At 47.1% G+C, this 27966-nt stretch overlaps 1 protein-coding gene across 1 annotated transcript in view; it reads right to left on the bottom strand.

Moving 5' to 3' along the window:
- Positions 1 to 1187: 1187 nt before the first annotated feature.
- The window catches only part of GRK3 (G protein-coupled receptor kinase 3), a 59305-nt gene continuing 32526 nt past the window's right edge, over positions 1188 to 27966 (bottom strand). The window contains exons 7-21 of the mRNA XM_063415528.1: positions 26945 to 26996; positions 26242 to 26333; positions 23721 to 23820; positions 18356 to 18434; positions 17810 to 17940; positions 16965 to 17059; positions 16020 to 16127; positions 13941 to 14007; positions 13663 to 13763; positions 12442 to 12508; positions 11886 to 11981; positions 9758 to 9920; positions 8909 to 9045; positions 7867 to 7980; positions 1188 to 7362 (exon numbers count right to left, since the gene is read on the bottom strand). Of these exons, the coding sequence (XP_063271598.1) occupies positions 7201 to 7362; positions 7867 to 7980; positions 8909 to 9045; positions 9758 to 9920; positions 11886 to 11981; positions 12442 to 12508; positions 13663 to 13763; positions 13941 to 14007; positions 16020 to 16127; positions 16965 to 17059; positions 17810 to 17940; positions 18356 to 18434; positions 23721 to 23820; positions 26242 to 26333; positions 26945 to 26996 (1564 nt within the window). The 3' untranslated portion in view covers positions 1188 to 7200. The remainder of the gene's footprint in view (positions 7363 to 7866; positions 7981 to 8908; positions 9046 to 9757; positions 9921 to 11885; positions 11982 to 12441; positions 12509 to 13662; positions 13764 to 13940; positions 14008 to 16019; positions 16128 to 16964; positions 17060 to 17809; positions 17941 to 18355; positions 18435 to 23720; positions 23821 to 26241; positions 26334 to 26944; positions 26997 to 27966) is intronic.

The following is a 27966-nucleotide window of genomic DNA, read 5'->3' as shown; positions in this document are numbered from 1 at the left end:
CGGCCGGACCCCCAGCCCACCCCGGGGACCCCCGAGCCCTGTACCTGGTGGGGGCGGTGGGTGCTGGGGCTGATCCCGCACCAGCACCGGGCTCCGCGGGACCCCGGCGAGCCGAGAGCGGCGGCGGCAGCGCGGGGAGCTGCGAGAGGGTCAGCACCCGCCTCCCCCCGCCCCCGCCGCGGTGGCAGCTGAGGTGACACATGTCACTGCTAAAAATACCCGCGGCGGTGGCACCGGGGCCTCGGCTGGGGAGAGGCGGTGGCACCGCGGGGCCCTCCCGTTCCTTGGCCTCTGGCACAGCCGTGTGTCACCCTCAGCACGCTGTTCGTGCCCCCCTTGGTGCACACCTCTGCACCCCGAAGAACGGGGGGAGCGGCTCCTGTTGGGTGTGAGTGCACCCAGAGCACTCTGGTGCTGCCCAAGGGAGACACCCTGGGCTGGGACCCAGCACGGGGCTCCCCAGAGCACCCCAGAGCCCCGAGACAGGGCCAAGCTGGAGCAGAGCTCAAAATAGCCCCTGGCACCAGCAGCAGCACGGTCAGCACCCGGCCGGGGCAGGTGGGAGGGGAGCAGCAGAGTGGACACGTGGTGACCACATGGGGAAAAGGGTGACACCCCGGGGACCAGCAGGACCTGTGTCACACATGTCCCAGCACACAGGAGCCAGTCAGGGGGCAGGTCAGCAGCTCAGGCCACGTCCAGCTGCAGAGGGACAATGTCCCCACCTCGGCCCAAAAGCTCCACAGACACATCCAGGGCATCGGCACCCACAGCCAGAATGGCTCTGGGAGTAAGAAAGGAAACAGGATTGTCTGGAGCCCCATGGCAGGAGACTGAGGGTTGGCTGAGCACCTTACCAACCCCAATCCCACCTGGGAACAGCACACACTGTTTCCATGACCCTTCTGCAGCCACGGAGGGAGCCTGGCCACTGCTGGTGGGAAGCCACCCTTGGTCACCTATCACACACCTCCCACTCCCTCCTGGCACAGCCAGCACCGTCTCACTGCAGGACACAGCTGGTGTGTCCCTTGGAAAAACCACCACAAACACCCTGTACAGGGCTGGGGGAAGGAAGGGACTTACCTGGGCAGGGGCAGCAGGTGTGGGATCATTCAGCCGTGCCCTGCAGGCAGCTGCTCCTCCCGGGAAGGGACAGGGGACACGGAAAGAACGAGACGCCAGCACACACGCAAAGGACGGTTTTTATTGGGGGTCTGGTCGTAGGAGAGCAGTTGTACTGACCAACACACAGAAGCAGCTTAGCTGTGCCAAAATAATCCGTTAAAAAAATACTGGCGGCAAGAACCGAGTGTGGCACACCCGCCACCACGGGGCTGTAAACTCCGGGACAGTCCGTGAGGAGCGAGGCCACAGCTCACAGGCACTGGGACCCTCCTCCCCACAATAAATATGGAAAGAGCCAAGTACATAAAACAAGGAATGATCTCATCGATACAATATCTAAAGTTATTTACAGATCCTGGCTTTGCTTACCATTAATTACACATTTTGGACAGGTTCTCTTTCGATCGTTTCCCTTCATCGAGAGTAGCTGTTCGTGTGAATCTGCTCCTTTTTGTTTTAAAGGACCTAGTGAGGCACTGGAAGTGCTCACAAACCCCCTCTCCGAGGATGCTCCTGCTTTATTCTGTTTTTCATACACACTTTTTGTGCCATCTCACCCAACTGCTCTCTCCATTTCCCTGAGGAGAAGATGCCTGCTACCCACAGGAAAGCCTCTTCCCAGCCCATACCTCAGCCCATCTCCTTTTCCAGCCTGGAAACACAGCGTGTCACACAAACCCAGACCAACCTGGTCCTGGACAAAGCCACCTTCCTGCAGCTGTCCCCAGGTTCTCTGCCAAATCCCTGCCTGGACACACCCCAGGCCAGCAGCACCGGTCTCATCACTGTCCCCACCATGGCACCTTTCCAGGGGTGACACTAAGGAGCCACAATGCCACCGGCACAGTCCCACCCATCACCAGCTCCTCCCTCCCTCCAGGAACAGCTTGGGCTACAGCTCACCCCAAAGTGCAATGGGATCAGAGAGGGAAAGGGGAAAGAAGGCAGAGACTGCCCCGGGGAGCACAGGAGGGATCCCTCCCTGCCCCAGGCAGCCCCTCAGCAAGGAGAAAACTTCAGCGGCAGGAAAATGCCACACTTCACCCCAGAAATGCCACGGGGATCAGCTCTGACCAGCACAGACCCCCAGCCCCACCACTGTGGAGATTAAGAGCACACAATGTTATACCTCGAGTATCCCTCAAACTGCACAGGCCATGCTCACAAACCACAATTATGTTTAGGAACTGAGTGACCTGATAAATTTGGGGCAATTTCTGAACCCCACTGGGGATGGAGGTGCTGGGGTTGGCTCTGCAGATGTGCCCAGATGTGCCCAGCTCCTGGAGCGATGGCACCACAGGGGGGTCCTGCCTGTCACCCTCCCCACACCCCCAGGGACAGTCCCTGCAGGGTCCCGGGGTGGCCGCTCCCCTCCTGGGATGTGACACCAAGCAGGGTCCTAGAGCAGGCACTGCTCCTGCCTCAGGATCCTGTTCCTAAGGATCAAGTGCTCCCCCTCACACACCAAACCCATCTCCAGTAAGAACATTTTGGGTCCTGCAGCCCGGCCCCGTGTCCAGTGCTCCAGGGTCCCTCCACTCGCTGCTTTCCCTTGGAATGAGAGTTCTGCAATTCCCTGATGGCTGAGCTGGATCAAACACCACGCTGACTCCTTGCCCCAATTTAGTCATTAACTCTCTTTAACTCAGCTCAGACTCCTGTGAATAAACGCTTGCTCTGGGAATGCTGAGGGATAAAGGAGAAATTTGGAAATATCCCATCAAGGGGTGGATTTGCAGGAGTTTTCCAGGTGTTTCTGCCTTCAGGAGCCACCTGAGATGGTCCTGACAGAGCCTGGAGTTCTTGTGCAGGGAGAGAAGGGCTGCACAGCCTCAGGGAATCTATCCCTACTTTGTCATGAAAAACAGAATAAAGCTGGCTGATCCTGCTTGAAAGGAGCTGCCACTTCCATACATATACGGAGCAGAAATTCTGTGGAATGTCAGAAGTTGGAGAAACATGTATTTAATAAATAATATAAAATGCTTTTTCTGTTAAAATAGAATTCTCGGGTTTATACCTACAGAGCATAGCAACCTTTACATAAACAAAATAAAGCTGAGTCTGTGATGATTAGTTTAACACAAAATAAAAATACAATTTAACAATAGTATTAAAACAGCCAATGTTCCATCCACACAATATGTACACCATGGAATAGAAACCAACAGGAAACAAAAAGTAGATTATCTTGAAACTCCTCAGACATTTGGATATACATATTTTCTCTGTATATTTTAGATATCTTCCTTCTTTTTTTTTTACAATATTAAAATTAATACTATGCTTTGTCAAAATACGCTTTTCAGATTTTCTTTACTTTGCAGAACTGACTCATTCCTTATATTAATCAACACCACTAGAATTATTTATTGTCTACTGTACACTTCAAACAGTCCTTCCTCTGGGGGTATTTCGGGTGCAAACACCTCAGAGGCGGAGGAGCCGTGTCACTGCCACGTGCTGGGAGGTGACACCGCCGTGCCAACGGCACTGGGACACGGACATGGACATGGAATCAAGGGACCTGGCCCTAAAGCTGAGCAGCTGCCAGGGAAAGAGCAGCTCAGAGCTCCAGGGATTTCTCTCCCCGTGGGCTGATTCACTGCAAACCCCCGGCACGGCGATGCCCCCGCGCTGGGGCTGGTGCTGCTCAGGGAACATCGACCCTGAGAGCTCCTCAGGGCACCAGCAGTGCCCACTGTGGGCAGGATCACAACAGAACAAGGCTTTTTTTTAGCACAAACCAGCGTTTCCACCACTGGGCTGCAAATATCTGATTTATCTCAAAGCCAAACCTGACCTCAAAATTCAATTTCTGGGTTTTCCCCCCTGGAAGAAGCAGGAGAGGAAAAATCTTCCACTGGGTTTCTAAAGAGGAGATGATGAATCACAGAATATCCTGAGCTGGAAGGGACCCTCAGGGATCATCAGGAGTCCAACTCCTGGCCCTGCTCAGGGCAGCCCCAAGAAATTAAGGAAAACTCAAATGTGACTAAGCCAAGGTCTATCCCCAGAGCTGCTCTCTCCCTACCTGCCAGGCTTCCCTTCCCAGACACACTTCCAGCTATTATTAGCCTGCTCCAAGATTTTTTGAAGCCTGCTGGGGGATGGGGGAACATACCAGGAATGTCAATCCCAGCTGGATCCACTCCAGCATTCTCCAGCTTCTCTCACAGCAGCACTTTGGGAAGAACCCGTGAGACTGCAGCCGAGGCTCTGCTGGACCAGGGACAAGAACACAAAAAGCTCAAACACAACTAAGAGGAAGAAGATTCACACTTGGAGAAGTTGATGGCCAACACTTGGATGAAGGATTAAAAAAAAATTCCACAAAAAACACCCCACCGTAAATGTTTCTTTAACGGTTTCATGAATTTGCAAAATAATTAGCAAATGAAGGAGGGATCTTAAACACACAGCCAAAGACCCTCCTGCAAATTAACACCACCAGGAATCTTTGTCCAAAACAAAAACTTCGGAGACTCTGGCTCCTACACCGGGAAGGAGCAGTCTGGGGCAGTATCCAGGAGGTTTTTTGTTTCCAGCTCTCCCTCCACACCAGCACACCCAGTCACAGAGCCCCATTTCTTACTGGGATCCCACCTTTATTCAGGAGTTTGTCACTGTGATAACCTCTCCTCTCCTAGCTGCACAGTTAGACACAAGTCACAAAAATAAAGCTATTTTCAATTGTCAATAGATCAGCTGGCTAAAGAAATCCAAATCCTTTCCTGCCCCTCCCACTGGAGGTTGGATGGGGCAGCAAGGATTAGGATAATGAGGATATTCCAGGGCCATTCCAACTCCATCACATTCCAAAATAAATATATTTCCCTAAGTCAATATACAGCCTTCATTTCATATAAAATCTCTGGGTTTGAGGCACAGTTTCCCAGCTGATGACCTGTTCCTCCCTCACTGACATCGGCAACAGAATCTGCTGTCAGGGAGTGAGAGTGAAATTCAGCCATGGAAAATAACTGGAGAAGAATGGAACTGAGCAGGGACTAAGAAAGTAAAAACAAGTTACACAAGAACTGTGAGAAGGTTTTAACACCATCTGAGGGCTTTTTTTCTAAATCAAGGAGAAAAATGCGAGCACTGCATGGTATTGTAGGGAAAGCTGAACCACAGCCAGCGGGATGAGACATTTTTTTATCCCAAACACTTTTTAAATACCACACACAGAATCATGGCTTCATTTTAGGTTGGAAAACACCTCCAAGATCATCAAGTCCAATCACAGACCAATCACCTCTGACACTGCTCCTTACAGAGGAGCTGAGATGCTCAACAGGAATGACAGAGAGGCTGGTACTGTTCACAGAGAATAATTTGGAAAATAAATAGGGGAGAAAAAAAATCATTGAAAGAAGCCACTTTCTCAGGGGGTATTTTCCAGAATCCACTTTCCCTTCGGTGCAGCCCCAGGTGGTCAGCCAGGGTTTGCACAAGCTGTGCAGCAAAAGCAGCCCCTGTGCAGAAGCAGAGCCACTTTTACTACTTTTCTCCAAGGAACTCCGTGGTGATCTGACAGCCACACGTGCTCCACAAACCACACACAAATTCTGCTCCCACTTACACAGGCACAACTCCACTGTCTTCAGGGACTAGGAGAGTTGTACCTCTGTAGCTGGGAAGAAAAACCTTCTCTAAGCTGTTCACTGAATTGGAAAAACAGCTTAAGTTCAGCCCTGACCTCTCTCTAACAAAACACCACAACACGCAGGGCAAGGCCCAGCTTGAAGCTGTGGGACAGCTCAGGATTAGATCTTTCCTTCCACCCAACACTCCTGGATGCCTCAAGGTGGAATTAACATAAACCTGGCGTTTGCTCAGCTCATCCTGTCCATTCCACGCTCAGTTTTCTCACACTGCTTTCACTGCGGGCAGTTTGAACTCTTCAGAACACAAAAGGAGAGATCCTTTCCCCAGCTGAGCTGTGATATGTGCATGAACCTCCCGGGCCGGGCTCCAGGGGGAGCTGGGCATTTCTGGGGATTTCTGAGGATTTCTGGGGATTTCTGGGGATTTCTATGCTATGGGAACACACCTGTGTACAGCAGAGGAGGATCCCGAGTCCCAGGGCTGAGGAGTGATCCGGGATACGTACCGAGGTACCCACACACACCAGAACCCAGCACATGCTCTAGAATGCACTGGGTTTGAATCATTTCTTTTTAATTTTTTTTAAAAAGTGCAGTTGACCTGAAATGGAAAAGAACTGTCTTTTTATGTTCACTGTAAACTTGTCGAAAGGAATCTGCTCTTTAAAAACTGTGCTAAAATAGTCAATTTATACAACAGAGCACTAGATGAAGCTACCATAAATTCCTCTTCACCAATTATTACTCTATTGTGTCAGTTATAGTACTGCATATACGTAGAAGAAGCAAAATGGTGGTAGCTACTATTAGTGAGTACAACAAACCCAGGGAATAATTCGAGTTCAACGCTCCCATGAAGTAGCAATAACATTTAAACCACAGGACAGTTAGAATTCAGTACTTTTGAAGTGCATCAGAGTCACACTGTTGATCATCAGCAGTATGGAGCAAGGTGATCAAGAGAGTCAGCAGTAATGGTTGGGAAAAGGACACGGCAACACCACAGAGCGAGGGGCACCCACCAGGGCCAGGCGGCAGCTCCGGCTCCGCCGGTGTCACCGCGGCAGCGTCACCGCGGCAGCGTCACCACGGCAATGTCACCACGGCAATGTCACCACGGCAGGGTCACCCAGCCCCCGGCTTGGCAGGGAAAAGCCTCTTCCTCCCATCAGTAGTTCCAGAGGGACGGGGCCCCGCCGGGGGTGGGGATGTGTGGGAGCAAGGAGCAGCCTCTCCGCTCGGTGACAGGGGTGTCCCCCCGGCTGCCGCCGCCCTTCCAGCCCGCACAGCCTCCGGAGACAGAGTCCTGACGTGATCCCACGCTGTAAACATCGCACTCCTCCTCTCCCCGGCGCGTCCCGCCTCCGGGACCGCGCAAAGTTCATTCGTTCACAAGGGTTCTGGGACGCTCTGCAGGGTCACCAAGCAGCTCTCCCTGTGGGAACGGGGTCGGTGTCTCCTACAGCCCGTTGCTGTTCCTGTGGCTGAGCGGGGGCTTCGAGAGCTCCACCACCGTGGAGCGGGATTTATTGAGGAACTTGGGAGCCCGGCGCAGCAACCTCTGGGCCTCGGTGAAAGCCTCTGTCAGCTCTTTTTTCCACTGAACAAACTCGGGGTCGCTCTGCAAGAGACACAGAAGGAGGTTGGCACTTCGTCCTACGCGGCCAACAGCGTCTTCTCCCTCAGACAGCGCTTTAAGGAAGTTATTTTGATTTTCTGAAGGAATGAGCAGCTTTGGGTACTGCCCACGTGCAGCCCTCAGCTCCTCCATCACCCCAGCCAAGGCTGGTACAACGTTTTGAGGATTTGAGCACTTCCCCCTTCCACACACGAGCTCCAGCAGCTCCCCACAGTGAGACACGAGCCAACGAGGAGCACATGGAGCTTGAGGAGTTTGGGAGGTTTTAGCTATTTAATAAACCAAACTCGTTCTATCCCACTGAAATCCATGACAGGAACTGGCACAGCCGCAGGTTTCCTGCTTTCAAAACTCGAGTGTGGCAAACACTTCAGCTCTGCTTCACCAAGTGCCTCAGTTAGCATGCAACAGGATGACCTGAAAAACTTGTCAATCATTTATCATATGCAAAACAAGCTGATCAAATTATCAAAAATCAAGTCTTACCTCACACTGTAGGACAAACTGTTTTCCTCCTTTAATTCTCAGTAAGATGCATTTCTTATCTTTAATTTGTGTTTCTTCAACAGATACTATTTGTTCCATTGTCAGCAGGTTTTGCTGCAGCATTTGCAAAAGAGCAGAGAATTAATTGAAAAATAACTCTTGGATGCCCATCAAATAAAGCCACTATCTCATTTTCCTGGACTATCCACATGAATTAAGTGATGAACATTAAGAGTCATTACACAAACATTTATTTCTGAAGGCAGGGTCATGAACTAAAGATAGATAGTAAGGTAAGAGAGATTTACAAGAGGCTTGGTTGCTTCAATAGTGACAATGAAACATCAGCTCTAAAAGCCAGTAATGACAGCATGAAATAACAATCTACAAATAGGCGTGTCTGCAAACAGAATATTCACTATTTTCCCTCAAGAGTTGTACATAATTTGATACATTTTTCAAGCATTACTGTTATTACAAAAAAAAAAAAAAAGCCAATTTGAGCACTTCAAAGAGCTGAAAGGGAATATTTCAGCACTGAATACTTACAAAGAGAACATACACAGCAGTGTGCAGGAAAACTCTCCCTATGGACTGCAGAGGACACAATGTCTTCAATTCCAAGCGCTTTCTTAATTTAAATATACAAATTATCTGCCCTGCACGTGAGCACAGCTGGGCTACACTACAGCCACTATAGCATTTTCTTGGAAATAAAATGCTATAGCATTTGTCACCTTACCAGTTTGTGTTTTTTTGTATAAATAGTCCAGAGATCCTAAATGAAAAACAACACCATCAACTACCAAAATCCTTTAAAATCACAACAAAACAGAGCAAACAGGTTTCTCAAGTCAACTTTATGTCTCCTCCGTGCAGCGTAAGCTGCCTGTTAACTACAGTGAGACTCGAGAGGAGTTACTCAGATCCACTGGGCTTTTACTCAGAGGAAACTCCATCCCCTGGAGGAGTGAGGACACATTCCAGGTGTGCCTCACCTGCACCTGCCTTCCACCACAGCTCCCCAGGGCCCCTCACTCACCCGGGACTCTCCTTCTCCTCGCCACTCCAGCCGGTTGGGGAAGAGGTAAAAGTAACGCCGCTGCCACTGAGTCAGGAAAGGGTTCCCCAGCTTGAGCATGTACCCATGCATGATACAGTCCTTGCCCAGGGCATAATCTAAACCAAGAGGAGATGTCAGCACAGGGGCAGGAGGGGCAGCTGAAAGCACTGTGAGCGAGCTCTGTGCCCGCAGCAGGGTCAGATCACACACACAGCCCCAGCTCTGCCCTAACCACGCAGCTGCTGTGGCTGCACAGCAGGGACCAGGGACACGACTGGCTCTGAAAGATGAATCTCTCTGGAGGAGGTTATTAAAAGTATTGAATGTTGCTATCCAAAGTTTGCGGGTTTGATGCAACACCCCTGTGCAAGCTGCAGTTTAGTTGTGCAAAACCTTCCCAGCTCCTGGGCAGGAAATCAAACCCCACAGACTGGGAAGGTGGGGAGGCCCTGGCACAGGGTGCCCAGAGAAGCTGTGGCTGCCCCTGGATCCCTGGAAGTGTCAAAAGCCAGGCTGGACAAGGCTTGGAGCAACCTGGGACAAGTGGAAGGTGTCCCTGCCCACGGCAGGAGATGGCACTGGATGGGCTTTAAGGTCCTTTCCAACCCAAACAATTCCAAGACTCTATGATTCCATAAATCTCTTTCCAGAGCTTGATGTCATCATTCACAGCATTTCAAAACATCAAGAAACATCTTTAGCAACACGACAGTGATTAAATGAATCCTAATGATTCCTGGGAATGACAGCAATGGGAGCCTGTGGAACTCCAAACCCAGGAATTACTACCTAGCAGCAAAAGATGAGAGAAGTGTAAGGACAGATTACCTTCCTCGTGGCCAAGCTGCTTATTTTTAGCCCTTTTTCTGGCCTCAATTTTATCTGTGTCTGCATTTACTGCATCATAAACAGTTTCTGCTACTTCTTGCTGCCAACGCTCCGATATTACCAGAGGGAAGTTCTTATATAACTCCTGGTCACTATCAAGCAACTTGCAAGAGAAAAACAACAAAAAACCCAACATTTTAATAACTTTCACTATTCTTATCCCCAACAGTTAATAGTTACCCATGCAACAGTATTATTTTACAAGATGGATTGAACTCAAACCTTCACAAAACAAACAGATGCAAGCAAGAGAAGCACAGACACTAATTTAAGCAAAGATATTAATTTATGTGCGGAGAACAGGCCACCTGCTCAAAACTTGTTTGGTTTGATAGCTCCAAAATCCTCACTCAACACTGCCCCATAATGCTCTCTAGACATTTAAATAATTACTCCAACGTAAGCAGGAGCATTCTTAACTTTGTTGCCCAAAAAGTTCCTCAGCACAAAAACCCCATGAAAAAATGAAAAGATACTTTTTCCACAGCAATGCCTTCCATGCCTCCACATCCTGGCTTTATATTCTTAATAATTAACCCTCAGAATTCACCAGCATGTGCTGCAGACCTCAATCTTCCTGGTATAAAGACTATTTTCCCCACTAATCCTTTGAGTACTTGAATTGCACTGAAGAAAATTCAGAACCAATTCCTTCACCAAAAGGGTTGGGCAGCACTGAGCAGGGCAGTGCTGGAGTGCCCATCCCTGGAGGGGTTTAAAGCTGTGTGGATGCAGCACCAGCAGCTGCAGGAGCAGCTTAATTCTCCTGCTGCAGTCAGGCCAGACACTCCTGGAATAGATATTCTCCTCCTTTTGAGAGATCTGTGCCATATCACAGGAAATACAGGAAAATACACACGCAAAACTGTGGTGCCCAGGGCAGAGAGGGCTCCTGTCACCTCTGGACACCTGTGACACCCAAGGGTGGCTGTGCTATCCCTCCCTGACTCATCCCCAAGGGTAAATTTATCCCAGGGGCAGCCTGAGCTATGAGATTCTGAGATCAAACTGGAGATGACACGGCACTGACCTGCTGGTGATTCAGATTCTGTGACAGGGTTTCTCACTAAATCATTTTATTGAGAGTATCTGATCCCCTCATAAAATAAAAAGACCGCCTGGCTGCTCCTCCTTGCAAAATGTTCCTCTGAATTCTGGCACGGCAGGATTACAGGAGGCTGGAATCCTGCCAGGCTAACACTGATGCTGAAGATGTGGAATTTTCTGGGATAAAGAACATCCTGGGCTCTCTGCACTTTTCTGTGCCAACTTCTGTCACCACAGCAGGTGACACTGACAGACGAGCTCCCTTTTAGGCTCAGTGAGTACTTAATGGGGCTTTTTGCTTATAAAGTTTAGAACAATTAGTTTCCCTCCTGACTCATTTCTGTAAGAACGAGGTCTGTTCTACTGCAGAAATGGGTGATGAAAACAAAGAAGGGCACTGACCCAAGCCCTGCTGTCCCAAAGCCCCTGGGAAACTTCAGGGAGCAGAGGAATTCATAGGAGGGTCATCCCCTTCATGTGAGTCCCAAAGGGGCCAGCAGCTCCAACTTCTCTCTTTTTAAATATAATTTATATTATTTTCATTACATCTTGGGATAATATCAGAACCTGATAATTTCTTTTACCACTTTTCTAACTTGTGACATTGCTACTATTAACACAGTTTGTCATTTTTAAGAGTTTTCCCTGGCACTCTATGACCACTCAACTATTAAAATTAGGTTTAGCTCCATGTCTCCAAGCTACCAGAAATAAATCTCAGCTTTTAAACACACAAACCATAAGGTATTATTGAATATCTGAGGCTTTCTCAATTGTTTCCTGACTATTTGAAACATAAAACTTTCGATAAGAAAGTAGATTTCAGTTAATCTAAAAACATAAGGACTTGGCAAGCAAGAACAAACAGGGAAGCAGCCCAAGGTACCAGCATGGATTGATTTCCCCAGCCTGAAGGAATTCCTTGCACATCCAGAGCCCTGAAGCAAAGGAATGCCACACACACGTGGAAAGCCAAGCACAGCAGTCCCAGTGCCACCCTCCACCACTGAGAGTTGGGTACCTTAATGCCTTTAGTGTCCTCTTCATCAAACGAGCCAATATCAAAAGCATCTGCTGCATTGACTTCTCCCCGGGGAGGAATCAGGGGGGGAGGGTACTACAAATTGAAATCAGCATCATTAAAGACAAATTCACGGGCATTATTTAACTCCATTCTGTAGTCATGCACAACCTTTGTATATTTTTTTTTGCACAGATTACACCTGACTGTGCCAGAGTGCCCCCCTTGGAATTAAACTTCAGTGCAAAATCGTTGGCACTTTTTTTAATTAGAGCTCCTTCAAAAATACAGGGATAAAACTCCCCAGTTTAGAGACAGCAAAGGAAAGGAAACCATGCAGTCGTTTGACCCTGGAAATGCAGTAACTCACTCCTAACAATAAGGAAGATCTGTAGTAATGAATATTCATCAACAACCCTCCCTGTATTTGTGTGAGTGAGCACTTGTGCTGGGCGCTGTGACCCTCAAGATTTCTGTTCAGTACCTGTTTGGGTTTATTTTCCTTTTACTGCTTTTAGCTTTTTAGTCAGCTAAAATTACAGTCTTCATCCTTTACCTTCTGTAAATAGACTTGCTGCCAATCAATGCCTTTGAAGAAAGGATGTTCCTTTACTTCTTGTGCGCTGCAAAACAGAAGTGACTGAAGTCAACAAATGAAGGGGCTTTTCAAGTGTATTCAAGAATACAAAGCCTTCAAAGGTCACACTTCTATCACTTGAGAACAGCGGGGAAATTCTCTTTTTTTGCAAGAAAAACATAAGAATTCCTCAGTAAACAACAGGAGAGAAGATTTTCACGTGGAAACACTTGGAACAGTGCTCTAGGGCTGGCAGGCAAGAACTGATGGCACCCCATCATTTCCAACAGCAAACAATGTTCCTGTTGTGAGATCCCAACACTGATCTGTGTCAGACCCCAAACACCTTTGGCAGATCCCAGTCACTGCCTGTAAATAACCAGATTACTCCACACCATTTAACATTATACAAATTTTATGGGAAAATAGTCAACTATTCTTGTTATGTCCCAGAGAAAAGAGATCTCAGGTCATTATCAAAGAGGGCTGCAAGAAAAAAATCATCTGCATCTCCCTGGAACTGGAGCCAGCCCCAGGCTCAGGTGTGACCTGTTATCACACATCCCAAGGGTTTCTCAACAGTTGTTTACTCCTCTAATTTTCCCTCTCAGTCTCACACTGTTTTTTTAAGCAGGAGATAATTTGACTAACAGCTACAAGCAAGGTGAGCTTGGCAGGGGCAAGGTGTCTTTTGTAGTCAAGAAACAAAACAAAAGCTCTTTTCCTTAGAATAATGAAGTGACACAGACAGCACCAGCAATACTCACTGCTTTTTGCTTGGTGGTTTTGGGATTGGTTTTCTTTTTTTGTATGTAATATGCTGCTATCATAACAGATACAATATAAGCAATAAAATTTCCCTATCAGTATGTCTGAGTCAAGTCATATGATTTCATGCCAAAACAGATTCAGGCAAAACCAGAAAAACAACCGAGGGATGAGAAGAAGGAACACCACCCAATGCAAGCATGACAGCAGGGAACTCAGGGGAAGGCTTTAAGGACAGAGATTGTCCAAAAAAACATGTCCAAACCGAAGGAAGCTGAAATGTAATTCCATGCAGCGGCACTTTTTAATGTTCTCTTTCCAAAATTAAAATCCTCACAACAGGAAGCAGATTTTTACTTGAAACGAATTCACTCATTGACAGAGAAGTGGAAATTTTTCAAGGCAGAGGTCCAAGGAGAAGACAACACCTACCTTCTTCCTTGGCATCCAAGCCTCTTGCTCACATCCCGCTGCAGGAGCCCTTCCAGGAGGGACTTCAGCTCGGGAGAAAAGGAATCCGGGAGCTCCACATTCTGCAGAGAAAGGAAGGACAAAGAGATATTCCATGATGGAAGTGGTGTGTTCTGCCTTCTCGTCCCTGATGGTGTTTGCAAACAGCTCTGCCACGTGCAAATACAGCTCTTAGGGACAGTAATTCCAGTTTTGGGGGCAATGGGAGCTCAGGGGATGTCACTGAGGCCAGGCCTTACCACGGTGAGCGTCATCCGGTCGATCTCGTGCTTATCTTTGGTTTTGTGCTGCCTGAAAGGGCTGTGCCTGTGGAAAGGAGAAAAAGAACTCTAAGAAATGTGAAACCACAGCACATCAGGGTATTTCAGCTGTGGCAATGCCAGGAAAGAGTGGAGCATCCTGTTAGTGCCATCCTTCCCCTTTCATCACTCCTGTCCTGCAGAACAATCTGATCCACAGGCAGGGGAGTAGAAAGCTGGGCAATTCTTAAATTACACCTTATCTTAAAGATGTACTTCAAATGCCTCACTGATTACATCTATGTCCCAAAATCCTGAGCAGTTTTCAGCTAACAAGGAAACCCCCAGCAGCCATCACCCACAGGGATTTAAATCCAAGCATTTCCACAGGGAAGGTGAGCGTGACCCACTGAACTCACCACTCCCCATCATGGAGAGAAGGAGATAAGAGATGACAGATCCCGCTGCATCAGCCACTGGGAAGATATCTGATGGTATCTTGTGAATTATCAGCTTCATCCCTTTCCTGCTTTATAATTCTGGTTTGAATTTGAATTTTCCTCTAAGCTATGGAAGACTGTGGCACATTAGAGATTTATCACACAGTCCTTCGTGAAAGAAAGAAGCAGTATTGTAGTAAGATTTTTTGATTACATTTAGGATATATTCCCTGCTTCTTTTCTTTAAAACCTTGAGGGGATGATGTTTTTCACAATCAAAATGTTATTCACTAATCAATTCCATTAATTAGCTATTCTAAAGCATTCTGGCTTACCACATGGCAGAGTGTACCAGCACATTTCAACTGGAGACCTGCTACTCCCAAGTTATTTTCCTTTTATTCTCAAAAATGTTCTGATTGATGGATGCAGTGGATGGACCAGGACTTCAATCTTTCTCTTTTTAGCGTGACAGGTAAATGGTTCCCACACAGCCTCATGTACTCTGACAAGGAGGCTCTGAGTAGATCAGGGAAGAAAATGATTCACTGGCGACTTATGGGCAGATTCTGTGCCAGCCTAAATTTACCAAATACCAAGAAATGGCACCATGTGCCCAGCCCTTGTTTTGGGATGTGTTTAATTGGCTTCAGAACAGATGAGGAATGAGAGTTCACCGTGAATAATGCTCTGGCTTCTGGCTGAGCACTGATACCACCCTGAACATCTCTGCCAGGGAGAATCACAGCCCAAAGACTGGCAATTTAAACACCACTTCTTTCTTTATTTGCACCCTTACATAGTCTGCTTTGTGCACAATTAATGTTAAATTGATACAGCTCTGGAGTTCAATTCACAAGTCACACACTGACCTTCCTTTGTACAGTGTGTGGATGGAGATAAAAGCTTATAATTAATTATGTGTGAGGACACAGGATGACCTAATGATCAACCTTTACAGAGAAGCACTGTGAAAAGCCTCAGATTTCTTCTGGTTTGCCATTAACAGCCAGGATGCCATTTTCAACAAGCACTTGCCCATCAGTGCTTGTTGACTGCTCAGATAAATCCCGTGGCATTAATCAATTCTAGACACGTAAGTTTAATGAGAAGGTAATTGCTGACAAAGCTGTAATTATGGTGTACCTTTGGACACTGATAAGGTAACAGGCCAGATTCAGCAAATGGAAGGATCCACACTTTGTACCTGGCCCAAACCCTGCAGGAGGGAAGGCAGAGCAGCACACAAAAAGGGACCAGTGCAGCCAAGAGCTTCTCCACAACACCAGGGCTCAGCCTAACACCAAGCCCACGATTGAACAGGGCTGCTCAGAGCACCCCAAGGAGCAACATCACAGCATTTAAAACACTCCCAGCTGCCAAGACAGGAGTGAACTGCTGTCAGCAGCAGTCCAAAGAGCAGATAAAGGACCTGCCTTCCTCATGTCCCTCACCTGCAGCTACTACAGGACACAGGGCTTGGCTTGGGCTTGGTTTGGAAGAAAAAGCCTGGTTTTGTCTGACATGGGTACATGGGTCAGCACTGAGGGATCACTTCAGACAATCTGTGACACACGATGTCCTGCTGTCCCAAGGGACACCCCCAGGCTCCCAAAGGCGAGGCAGGAGCCCCACTCACCCCCTCAGCAGCTTGAAGAGCATGCAGCCCAGGGAGAACCAGTCAGCGCTGCTGTCGTAGGCTGTGCCCTTCTGCAGCACCTCGGGGGCCATGTACCCGTGGGTTCCTCTGCAGAGCACAACAGCACAAAACATTCATTATATCCAACATTATCACTGGAAAAAAATCACTGAAAATCCCTATTGTCTCAATAAGCCAGCCCAGTTTGGAGAGAATTAACTTTAACTGTTTTATTTTGCTTCCAAGGGGTTTCATGTGTCACCTGTGTGAGCACAGGACACTCCTGAATTCACCCCTGGGCACCACTAGAAGCAGCCATCAGGTATTGCTTTTACCTTTGACATACTCAAAACATATGGACTTGTTTTCAAGAAGTTACTGCATTGCAAATCTCTTAAGGTGTGACAGGCTGGAGTTTCCCTTTCTGCATAAATTCCAGGACTAAATCAGGGCAATTGAGGACCTAAGAAGAAAACCTGCCAGGTAAGATGTGAATCCACACACAACTCCAGGAATTCAGATCCTAGTTAAATCCCAATGGCAAGAGGCAGAAAGGAACATAATTTGCCTCCAGTTCCATGAAGATCCAGAAAGAGAAAGACACAATAAATCCAAGATTTTAGTCAGTTTGGGAATACTTAATTACCAGGTTGGGACAATTAAAGCAATCTGGTACTTTAACTCAGTCAGGTTCTTCTCTGAGCAGTGAATCATCCCGAAATAATGTGTCATATCTCCCAGCCATGCCTACACATCAGCTGCTACAACTGTGCAGGAAAACAGGGAGAAGAGCCCAAAAAACCTCATTAGAGCCTCCAGCTCAGCAAGCCTGGGCCACACAAGTGTCATTCCTCCTCTTCAGGCAAAGTTAAGTTATAAAGACAAATTCAGGATGTATTTAGCACTACCTGTATGTGCAGCAAAGCTCCCAGACATAATACTTACACACTGGCATGTGGCTTCTTCTTGGAAAAGTCACAAGCCAGCCCAAGGTCTGATATCCTCACGTGCCCATGTTCATCCAGCAGGATATTTGCAGGCTGGAAACCAACACAGGGAGGTGAGTGCTTGGTATTCCCCAGCTGGCAACTGCAAACTCTCACAGCACAGCAACTCAAACATCAATACTCCCTGGTAATTGGTAATTGCCTTCTTTTATTTAACATCAATATACCAGGCAATTCCTAGATAAAAATCTATGTTCTCAGAGAGGACTACTATCAGCTCCACAGGTTATGAAATACTGAATAACAGAAGGGAATAACAGGCAAGGTTTGAAACACAAAGCAGGTAATAAATGAATTATCCATTCTGGCCTCAAGTTGTTTTGAGTTTCCTCACAGCAGGGTCTGTGTGTGGCTCTTACACCTTTTATTTTCAGTCTCTGGGCAGACTTTCATCCCCTTGTGCTGTCTCTTGCTCCAGGGACTCTTCCCTGGGACCTGTCCTCGATTTCCCAAGGTCAGTGAAACCCCTCCAGCACCTCTTGTGCTGTTGTCCCCCACCACACACACAAAGGTCTCTTCCAGGGCTCCCACAAACACAGCATATCCCTTAAATCATTCCCATCAGGGAGATCAGTAACACTTCACAGGATTTGCTGTGACCCCCAGGAAGCCTCTCCCAGGCTGGTTCAACTGGATAACGGCACGGATTAGAACGACTTGGAAAACTTATTACAGAAATCAGGCAGATAAAGAAATAATCCTGCCAAGGAAAGGTTTCAGGCAAGGTAATCCATGGGAGTTATCTGAGGGCCTGTGTGGATGCAGGCACCCACCAAGCCTTACCTTCAGGTCTCTGTACACCACGAAGCGATTGTGCATGTGCTCTAACCCCAGGATGATTTCAGTAGCATAAAACCTCATCTCTTTTTCAGAAAACACTCCGTGCTGGGAGAGGTGGTAGTGCAAATCTCCTCCTGGAATGAGAATTGAGATGTAATTAAGTGAAATTAGGTGAAATCTTACCCTGCAGGCAGACAGGGTGACACAGTGGGGGAACAGCACAGCTTTTGTAGGTTCTTATCACCTGTGGAGCACACTGCCCCACCCTCTGCAAATCCCTGTGGTGACAAAATAGCAGAGAAAGTTCATACAGAGATTTGCTCAGTCTGAAACTCCATTTTAACATGCATTTAGTTCATAAATGTTTGCATTCAGTGACTAATCTAGCAGAGGATTTCCACACAAGCAAGGGCTGTACCACACATTGGTTTGTGGAGAGCTGAATAAATCAGCTCATAGAGCAGCTCAGGTTTGAGGGACCAACCATCTCAGCAATCCTCCTGCCAAAATTTCTGTAACATCAGCGTCATCTGAACAGGTCTTGCTTACCATTCATGAGGTCCAGAATGAAGCAGAGCTTGTCAGGGGTGTGGAAGGCATAGGTCATACAGACTATAAAAGGACAGTCCTGCAAGGGAAGAGCAAAGAGGTTCACCTCGGGCAAAAAGCAAAGTGTGACTCAGGAAAGCTAAAAATACATCTGATATTTTTCCTGTGCTATTTGCCAGTATTCCCAAGTTCTCTCGTCGCTCCTGAAATGCAGCCACACTTGGTAACTGCTGTCCCTTCTCCATGAGGGCCCTGCCCAGGTGACAGTGAAGGTGTTTGGCTTCCCCAGCAGCATTTCCAACAGAGGACTGAAGGAATGCAGACACAGCAGGCAGGAGGTTGGGATTCTGGAGCGTTACAACGTTCAGGAAGCAGCTATAGCAATATCCAGATCAGGCAAACCCCACAACACAAGGGCTGTGGGAGCAGGTTTAGGAGGTCAGAGCAGAGCAGCCTGGGCAGGGATGGGTTACATTCCACCTCCTGATGCACCTGGACCTCAATTCATCCCATGTTTAAGACAAGCAGCCATAAAAAATTCCACTGGAAAAACACACCTTTGTTCCCAAAATCTGCCATGTGCTGGCACTTGCATGGCACACATTCAAAACCCCATGGCAGCAGCTGGCAAACCTTCCTCTGCACTGTGCCTGTGCTGGATGCAAGGCCTAATTCCTAATTATGGAATTACTGAGGCTGGAGAAGCCCTCTGAGATCACTGAGTCCATTCCCCAGCTCTGCCAAGGCCACCACTAACCCATGTCCCCAAGTGCCACATCCACACATCTGTTAAATCCTTCCTGGGATGTGCCAGGGCTGGAGAATCCTTTTCCATGAAGAATGGACCTGCTTTGGTCCTGCTGGCCACACCATTGCTGATCCAAGCCAGGAGGCTCTTGGCTAATGACCAGGGGGTGGTGTCACCTCATCAACTTCTTCTCCAAAGCCGTACGGGATGGAATCACGGAATGCTTTGGGTTGGGAGGGACCTTAAAGCTCATCTCCTTCCAACCCCCTGCCACGGGCAGGGACACCTTGATGGGAGGCTGTGCTACAAAACCAGGGCTGTTTGGTCACTCTGGGATCACTTTGGGGACAGTTGTGCTCCTGGAATGCCCCGTGGATCCCAAAGCGCCGAGGCCGGCAGGGAGACGATCCCAGAGGAGCCCAGGACAGCCCTCAGGAAGCAGAGAGCGGCCTCACGTGGCTCCAACAATGTGCCTGGAGCTGCAGGATGGACAAGGGAAAGCTCTGGGAATCTCTGGCAGGAACTGGCTCCCTTTCCCAGTTTAGAAACAGCAAAACACGGTGGCCTTGGGCAGCGCGGGGCTGGGTCCGGAGAGAGGAAAGGGAGGGACAGGGACACTGCAGAGCCCCTTCAGCCTTCCATGAAATTCAAATATAAAGGTTTCTAGAGCTGTCTGTAACCCCAGGGATCCCCACAGTGCCTGGGTACCTCCTCCCCTGCTCCAACCCAACTGCACTTCATGTTTTGCTCCCCCCAAACTCTCCTTGCAGAGGGGAGGGATGGGTGTGAAACATCTGCACAACATCCAGGAAAAAATCCAAAATTCTAAATGGCCCTAAAAATAAGGAGCCTGATGTGGTGTCTAACACAAGATACCACCTCTGGTTATGAACTCTGTGCTGGGGACTATTGTGGCTGCCACTTAACTTCACAACAGCAGCTTTAGCAGAATTATTAACTTAATTTCCTGCATCGACTGGGTAATTCAGAAGTGTGCCCAAGGAGGGCTCCTAAAATTTCAGAGCAATCTAATTACCCAGGAGGATTTAGTGGTAGAATTTAAACACCATACATAGACAAATAAAAAGGTTTTTCTACACCAGAACATAGCTTGCTTATATTTTTATGGGTTTTAAAAATAAAAGTTATCTGGAAGTGTAAATGTGATGCATAACTTGTTTTTGTGCAAGCATTCCTAATTTCATCACTACCCTCTCCCTGCTCAACAGAGAGAAAAACTGTACTGCAGTATTTTCCTCATACAAAAACCACAGCAAAAGAGTATTCTACAGCATAAAAATAAAAAAAAACCACCCTACAGGTTTTTTTTAAAGGACACATAAAGCAATAAAACCAATTTCCCAGGAGAGCAATTCTTCATTCTAGTCAAGTCTCTGCTCTGATGAAAATAAGCAACATTATGACATTAATGTGTGAATTAAGACCAGCTTGGAAAGAGTTCCTTAAATCCAAACACTCCTGGACTGAGTCCAGAGAACTGCTGAAGTCAAATCTGGGGCAATAAATCATGTGGAAGGAAAAAAATATTAGAGCAACCATAAGAAAAAAAGTAGAAATATGATATTTTAAAGACATCAGCACATTAAAAAGTGCTCTAGGAGAAAACCTCTGGTTTTGACTCTTCACTGAAAGCCAAGCATTCGGCTTTGGGGCACAAAGTGACAGCAAACAGGGGACAAAGGTGCTCAGAGCACAGAGCAGCTGTGTCCATTTTAACTGGAGGGCAGCTCTGTCCTGCCATGTCACTCAAAGATGTGTCAGTCACTGACTGAAATGCATGAAAACCAACCAAATACCTGTCCTGCTCCAAAAAACCAGATTATTCATCTCAGAGGGTTATTGCTCCTGTGGTATCCTGGGTAGAGCCCTTCAAATGAGGATATTCTGGGATTATATTTATCCCTTGGAGGAAATCTTGAATCCAGGCATCAGTAGAATTATCTCAAGAAGATCTGGGTACGGCAGCTGAACTGCTGAGGTTTTTTAGAAAGAAGAAACAGGGAGCCACAGCCCTGCACAGCCCCTGGTCTTGCAACAGACACATGGAATGATCCCCTCCTACCCTCAGGAAAAGATTCATGGAATAATCACTTCCTTCCACAAGCATTTGGGACTGGCTGGTTTCACAGGGTCCATCACTGCCTCGGTGATTTCCACGTTCCAGTTTTTGAATAGGAATCAGGTGAATACTGACTACTACAGAAATGAAATACATTTTTCTTTTAACAGAAAGTAAAATCTTTTCCCTGCTCCGTGGCCTTCCAAGGATTTCACAACGTCTTCCCAGCCTGCAGGTCTTTGTGGGAGGGGAAGATGGGTCTTGCAGAAGAGGAAACCCAAAGCTCAGTGACAGTTTGTCCCCGTTACACCACAGTGACACAGCACAGACACCAAGGGAGGCTGAGCCCTGCAGAGCCCATTTGGTGCCACCAGGCCCTTCCAAAAGGCTCCAGATCCTCTGCCTGTGCTACTCCTGAACCCACTGGAAACGTGGCTTTCAGGAAAGCTGCAGTCACCACTGCTCCAGGAGTGCTGGGGAATGCCAGAGGTGGATGAACAGAGCTGATCACACAAGCAGCTGTGCCATCTGCACAGCTCTTATTATGCACTTTGCAGAGACATCTGGATTCCCAGTTAAATGACCAATTGTACTGTGATGGACTTCCCAGCTCCATTCTGCTCCGGGCAGCACAGAAGTGTCCCTGGGCATGCCATGTGCCACTGCAGCCTCTATTCAGGGATTGAAGGAATTCTCTTATCCCACCACCTTCAAACCTATCTCATTCTGCTTATTCCAAGTGCTCCAGCCTCTCCTGCCCAGGTGTACCTGACCTAAATGAGCAGCACTTTGTACAAAACCTCTCTTGGAAGTCTTTCAAATTTCGGAGAATCTGAAAGAAATGTCACTCTAATGAGCTGATAATCCTTAACAAAAGAAACAAATGGTTCCTCCTGCTGCTCTCCCTGCTCAAAGCCTCCCTGTGTGCTGGCCTGTGAGAAAACTGCCTCCACCAGCAGCTCCTGAACTATTTTCTCTTCGAATCTCTAGACATGCAAACTCACATTGAGTGCTGGAGCCACAGAATCACAAATTAAAGTTAATGGGACAATTATTACTCATTTGCCTCGATTTCTTGTCTAGTCTCTACTCCAGACCTACTCCCCACTGGTTTTCAGGAATCCTGCCATATGTGGTCAAACCACAGCTTATCTCTGGTGAAAACAGGCAACTTGATAAAAAAGTCTGAAGGGATAAATCACAGATCCCAGAATGGTTTGGGTTAAATGGGACCTTAAAGTTCATCCGGTTCCACTCTCACAAGGCAGGGACACCTTCCACTGTTCCAGGGTGCTCCAAGCCCCGTCCAACCCAGCCTTGGACACTTCCAGGGATCCAGGGACAGCCAGAGCTTCTCTGGGCACCCTGTGCCAGGGCCTCACCACCCTCACAGGGAATGATTCCCTCCCAATATCCCATCTAACCCTGCCCTCAGCAGTGGGGAACCATTCCCCCTTGTCCCGAGCTCCTCTCCAGCTCTCCTGGAGCCCCCTTAGTCACTGGAAAACCATTCCCCCCTGTCCCGAGCTCCTCTACAGCTCTCCTGGAGCCCCCTTAGGCACTGGAAGGGGCTCTAGGCTCTCCCTGGAGCCTTGACTTAGTGGTGGCTGTGGCAGTGCAGGGATAATGCCTGAACTTGAGGATCTTCAAGGTTTGCCCCACAGAAAAGCTCCTCTGATCTGTGCACACACATCCCTGGTGCCTCACAACAAATCCCACTGCAGGGAATCCTGCTTTTTGCACAGCAAACCTGGAACAAAACCCCACAGGATCCCTCCTCAGCCCTCGTGTGTGCTGGGGACGGGGGCTGTGCTCCCACACTGAATTCCTGCAGCACAAGGTGAGGGAAGTGAACCTGGCTGCCAGCATCACCTGTAGCCATGGCAACCGTGGTGTCACTGCGATGAGGGCAGAGCCACCTCCAATTCTGCTGCAATTCCTCTGAGCCCAGCACACCTCAGCCACCAGCCAGGGCTGGGGAGACAACACCTGTGGTGGTTTCAGCTTTAGGTTTTAGTTAATCTGATTTTAATCTAATTTATAAACGGACTAGATGGGCAGACTGGCTTGGACATAGAAAACAAAAAAGGAAAAATTAGACATCAGAGTAACAGGAAAGGGAGGATGAGCTGGAGTTTTGCCTGCAGTAGTACTTTAGATTCCACAAAAGTACTATCTAACTGGAGCAAAAAAAAAAAGGAATCTTTTTTACTAGACCGAGTCGTGGTTTGGAAAAGTTTCAAACAAAAATACTTTAAAAAGGGTATTTAAAAAGTCAGGAGGGTGGGAGGATGCATTACCTCAGAAATGGGCACCCCCTCAAGCCTCTGCAGCAAAGATGCTCATTCTGTAGGACCCAAACTGATCAAACAAGTTTGGTTTTCCCTTCTCATTTCAGACACATTGCAAGAATCAGGGGGAGGCTCCAGTGGGGGTTAATTTTTGCATGTCACACAACGGAATTGATGGAATATGCATTATATGTAACAGCTTTTACATTATATGGAAGAAAGAAAGAATAACATAGTGATACTTACTCCTGTACTGACAAGAGACAGCATAATTCTTTCATTTAAGGCTAATGTTTCTCCTTGCTTCATTTTGATTCTCTTCTTATCTAAACATTTCATTGCATACCTGAAAAAAAAAAAAACCCAACCATTCAGAAAAAGCACCAAAAATCTCCTCTATCAGGATTATTCACTGGCAGTCAGGCCATGCACATTTACAGGATGCTGTAAGCAAGCTCTTGAAAGACTTAAAGCCAGGACTAAAAACATCATTTCAGGCTAAACACAAAACCTCCAAAACTTCCCAGAATTAACACATTTCCAGCAGAAGCCCCCTGACAGAGAAATGTGCTTTAACAAATAATTCTATGTCCAAACCATCGCAGTGAGATAGGAATTACACAATATATATTCATTTTCTCATACCTACAAGCAAGGATCTGCCATAGGAATTAAATAACAGAAACTCTGTTATGGTTCCATTTAATTCCAACAGTTTCAGCTCTACCAGGAAAGCAATATCTTGAACACACGCTGAGTTTTATATATACATTTTTTTCCCCCTTAATTTTCTTTCTACTCAGAAAAAGGTCAGATACACACAAGAAAGCTTTTTTAGTCTTCTACCATCTGTGCTACACAAATTAATAAAATTTTGCTCACAAAGGATGTTACCCTAACAACCACCAACCACAGGAGGATATGATACAGGCTGGGTATTTTTCCAAGACATGGGGTGAGTTCATTAATAGACATCAGTGAGAAGGACACGTGTGTTCCTCCCCAGAAGACTCCTAAACACGGGCACCCATGGATTTTTAGGAAAAATTACAGCAGTGCTTCAATGCCCATCCAGCCCTGGGGCCTCACCTTGGCTCCAGCTCCCAAAAACAGCCACGTCATTGCTGACAGCAATGTGCTGGGAGCGGGGGAGTGAGGGTGAATTTTAACTTTCCAGACTGGGAATATATTTATGTGTTCTTGCTGAGGAATCTGTGAAGGGTGAGTAAAAATGAGCCCTGACCTTGCCCTGACTGCAGAGTGGGACTGGGGGATTTTCAAGGCTGATGGAAATCACAGAATGGTTTTAAGGGACCTTAAATTCACAGGCAGGGACACCTTCCACTATTCCCAGGCTGCTCCAAGTCCCATCCAACCTGGCCTTGGACACTTCCAGGGATGGGGCAGCCACAGCTTCTCTGGGACCTGTCCCAGACCAAGTCTGCTGCTGTCCTGCTGTCCCTGTCCCTGGAATGCTGCCCCTGGTCCCTCTGCAGAGGTCCTTGCAGGGAGGTGGCAGCAGCCTGGGGAGTGTGGGTGCTCAGTGGGCACTGCTGGTGTTACCTGGGAGGGAGGGGAGGCTGCCCACGCTCCTTGCAGGCTCTAAGTGCAGCAGAGGCAGCCATCTAGAAGGGATGGGAGCTGGGTTAGGGATGGCCACACAGGTCTGGATCAAAAAAGAACTAATCCAAGCCTCTACCCAGAAGCTGAACTTCATCTTCAGTTTTGCTTCAAATTTGAAAAAGAAGGTTGGTTTTCCCACATTTTGCTTCCCTTTGCTCTGTTTAAATCTGATAAAACCTGTTCTTTGCTTCACTTTTCCTGTCCTTCTCACTTCCCAAGGGTTTATCCACCTCCTGCCAGAGCCCTACTCAGACAAAGAGCTCTGAGAACTGCCTGCTGAGCATGCCTCAAGCTAAATAAAATGTTTATTTTTGTACACGGACAAATGAATGAAATGCACATGGACAAAAAGTACCAAAGCAAGAATAAAGCCAGCGTTGTAAGTAAGAGTATTAATATAAATACTTGAAGTCACTGCAGAAATACTGAATGTAATAATAGCAACATTAAGATGTCTTCCACTTGTTAAGAGTCAGAAGTTTATTATTAACAAGGATGTCAGGCACACACAAGTGCCAGAGGAGCCAGCTGGAACCAGACACAGGCACCTCACACGTGCCCTGCTCACTTGGAAGGGAAATGATGAAGGATGGGCTGTGGATAAAACTGTTAGGAGAAAAGCAAGATGAAAGGGTGGGGTGTAAATAAAGAAATGGATTGATATTGAGAATAACTGGTTAAATCCATGCCCAGATGTTCAGATCAGAACACAATGGGACAATGATGCCTAGAAATGGAAATCTGGTGATCAGGGGAGGTGTGTGAATGGTAAGATCACAAAAAGAATAAAAACCACCCAGGGCTGACCCTGGGCTCCCATGGAGAGCTCTGGGAATCACAAATCCATCAGTGGGATATCCCCTTCCACATGGCAGCAGGGATCACAGGGATCAAGTGCATTTTCCACTGGTTTTGACAGGACATTTCCATGTGCCCAGGAGCTGTGTGAGACTGAGCCCCTGCAAGAGCAAACTGAGCCTGCAGTGAGCCAGGAATCAGAACCTCTGGGGATCAAACTTCATTACAAAGAACTTTACAGCAATGTGACGCTGCCTTCCAGTGATTTCCTAAGAAATGATTGGAAGGATTTCCTCACTAGTCCAGAGTTTACAATCACCTCTGCCATAGAGTGTGTGATACTCACATTTTTCCAGTGTCTGCTTTTCTGCAGCCGTACACTTCACCAAATCCCCCTCTTCCTATTATTCTATGTACACTAAAATCATTCATGGTCAGCTGCAAATGGAGCAGAAACAACAAAACAAAACCTTCTTTTTTTTCCAGCATTAAAAACCTTACTGTGAAAACATCTAAATGATCCATGAATGTGTTGAGATCCTCAACTGTAATTTAGCATTTATGGTGTTGGAAAAGGAGCCCCTTATTGTTGATAATTCCATGTACTTGGAAGCACCACAGTGTGAAGTAGCAACAAGGGGAATGCTGTTCCCAAAAACTGCCAGTCTCACTCAGGGCTATTTTTACAGCCCAAGTTGTCAGAAAAGTAAAGAAGAACAAAAGCAGAGGCCAAGGGAAGGGGCTCAGAGGGTGCTGGGATCACGGCAGGACTGGAGTGGGAAAGGGAGATGGACAGGGATTGGGGCTGATAAACAGCAGCAATTCTGGCAGTTCAGCTCTTTCAGCCATTAAAAAAAATCAAAATTCTATTAACTGAGGAAGGCAGAGGGGAGGTCCAGACAGGAATCATCAGGGCTGTGCCTAAGAATAGCAGAGCAGTGACATCCACCACCCTCCTTAATGAGGCCTTTGCAGAGCAGGATTCAAAACTGAACATTCTCTTTCCTGTATCAGCCTCTGACAAGATAAATATACTTGTAAGTACTTACATGAATATTTAGCTCTACATTTTTCCATTGACAAAATCTAGTAAACTTGTCACTGCAAAAGAAAAAAAAAAAGTTTAAAAGTTGTCTGAGACTATTGTGTAGAGTATTACAGGAAATGTCAAGACTCTGATATTTAAAATCTAGTCTGAGCTAGGGCGTGGGGTGGTATTTAATAAATGACAGCCTTCCTTTCACCAACTGTAATCTTACCCCCACCAAGAAAAACAATTCCTAGGCAGAGCACACTCCATGTTCTACATCCTTGGGAGAGAAAGAGAGCAGATAACCTTACCCCTGGAAGTGCTCAGTGTGTCCCCACATCACTCTTGCATGGTTTTCAACCACTCAAAGATGGTTTTCAATTTTTAAACAACTATGTTTGGAACTAACAAACATTTAAATTACATCAAGAGAAAGATAATTATGAGAAAACACAGGCAGCTCGATTTATGTTAATGAACCTCCACATACTCCAAGGAACATTTTAAACTCATTTTATCTTAAAATAGGGAAGACATCAGCAATACCACAGGCTTTGGGGAAAAAAAATAATAAAACAGTTGCTTATTCCTCCATGAATAATTAAGTGTTTATTTTCAAAGTAAGAAATAACAGCTTTATGGAGGCATTTTTATAATTCTCACAGAATGGCACCAAACCAGTTTAGAAAATGGATTTGGGTGTTCCTGGGTGGCAGCTGAGCTTTCCAGAGCCAGACACAGGAGCAGGAAAGGGCTGCTCTGCTGAGCCAAACTTGTGCCTTCAATTCTTTCTTTCTTTCACCTTCATTTTGAGGGGCCCAGCCCCAAAACACCAGGACTGGGTGTCCCAGTCCCACACCAGACAGGGGCACTCACAGAATATCCCCAAAACCCCAGTTTTGCCTTTTCACAGCCTAAACTCCAACCTCTCCCTGCTGTGACTGAGGAATCCCTCAGCTTTCCTGCTGTTCCACTCGCACATCCTGACACTGCTCAGGATATCTCACAAAGCTGGGTATTTACAAAGCTTGCTGATGAACT

The sequence above is a fragment of the Prinia subflava genome, chromosome 19, assembly GCF_021018805.1.
Source record: "Prinia subflava isolate CZ2003 ecotype Zambia chromosome 19, Cam_Psub_1.2, whole genome shotgun sequence".
Taxonomy (NCBI): domain Eukaryota; kingdom Metazoa; phylum Chordata; class Aves; order Passeriformes; family Cisticolidae; genus Prinia; species Prinia subflava.
The sequence above is the reverse complement of the archived record's forward strand: the minus strand, read 5'-3'. Positions and strand labels throughout refer to the sequence as shown.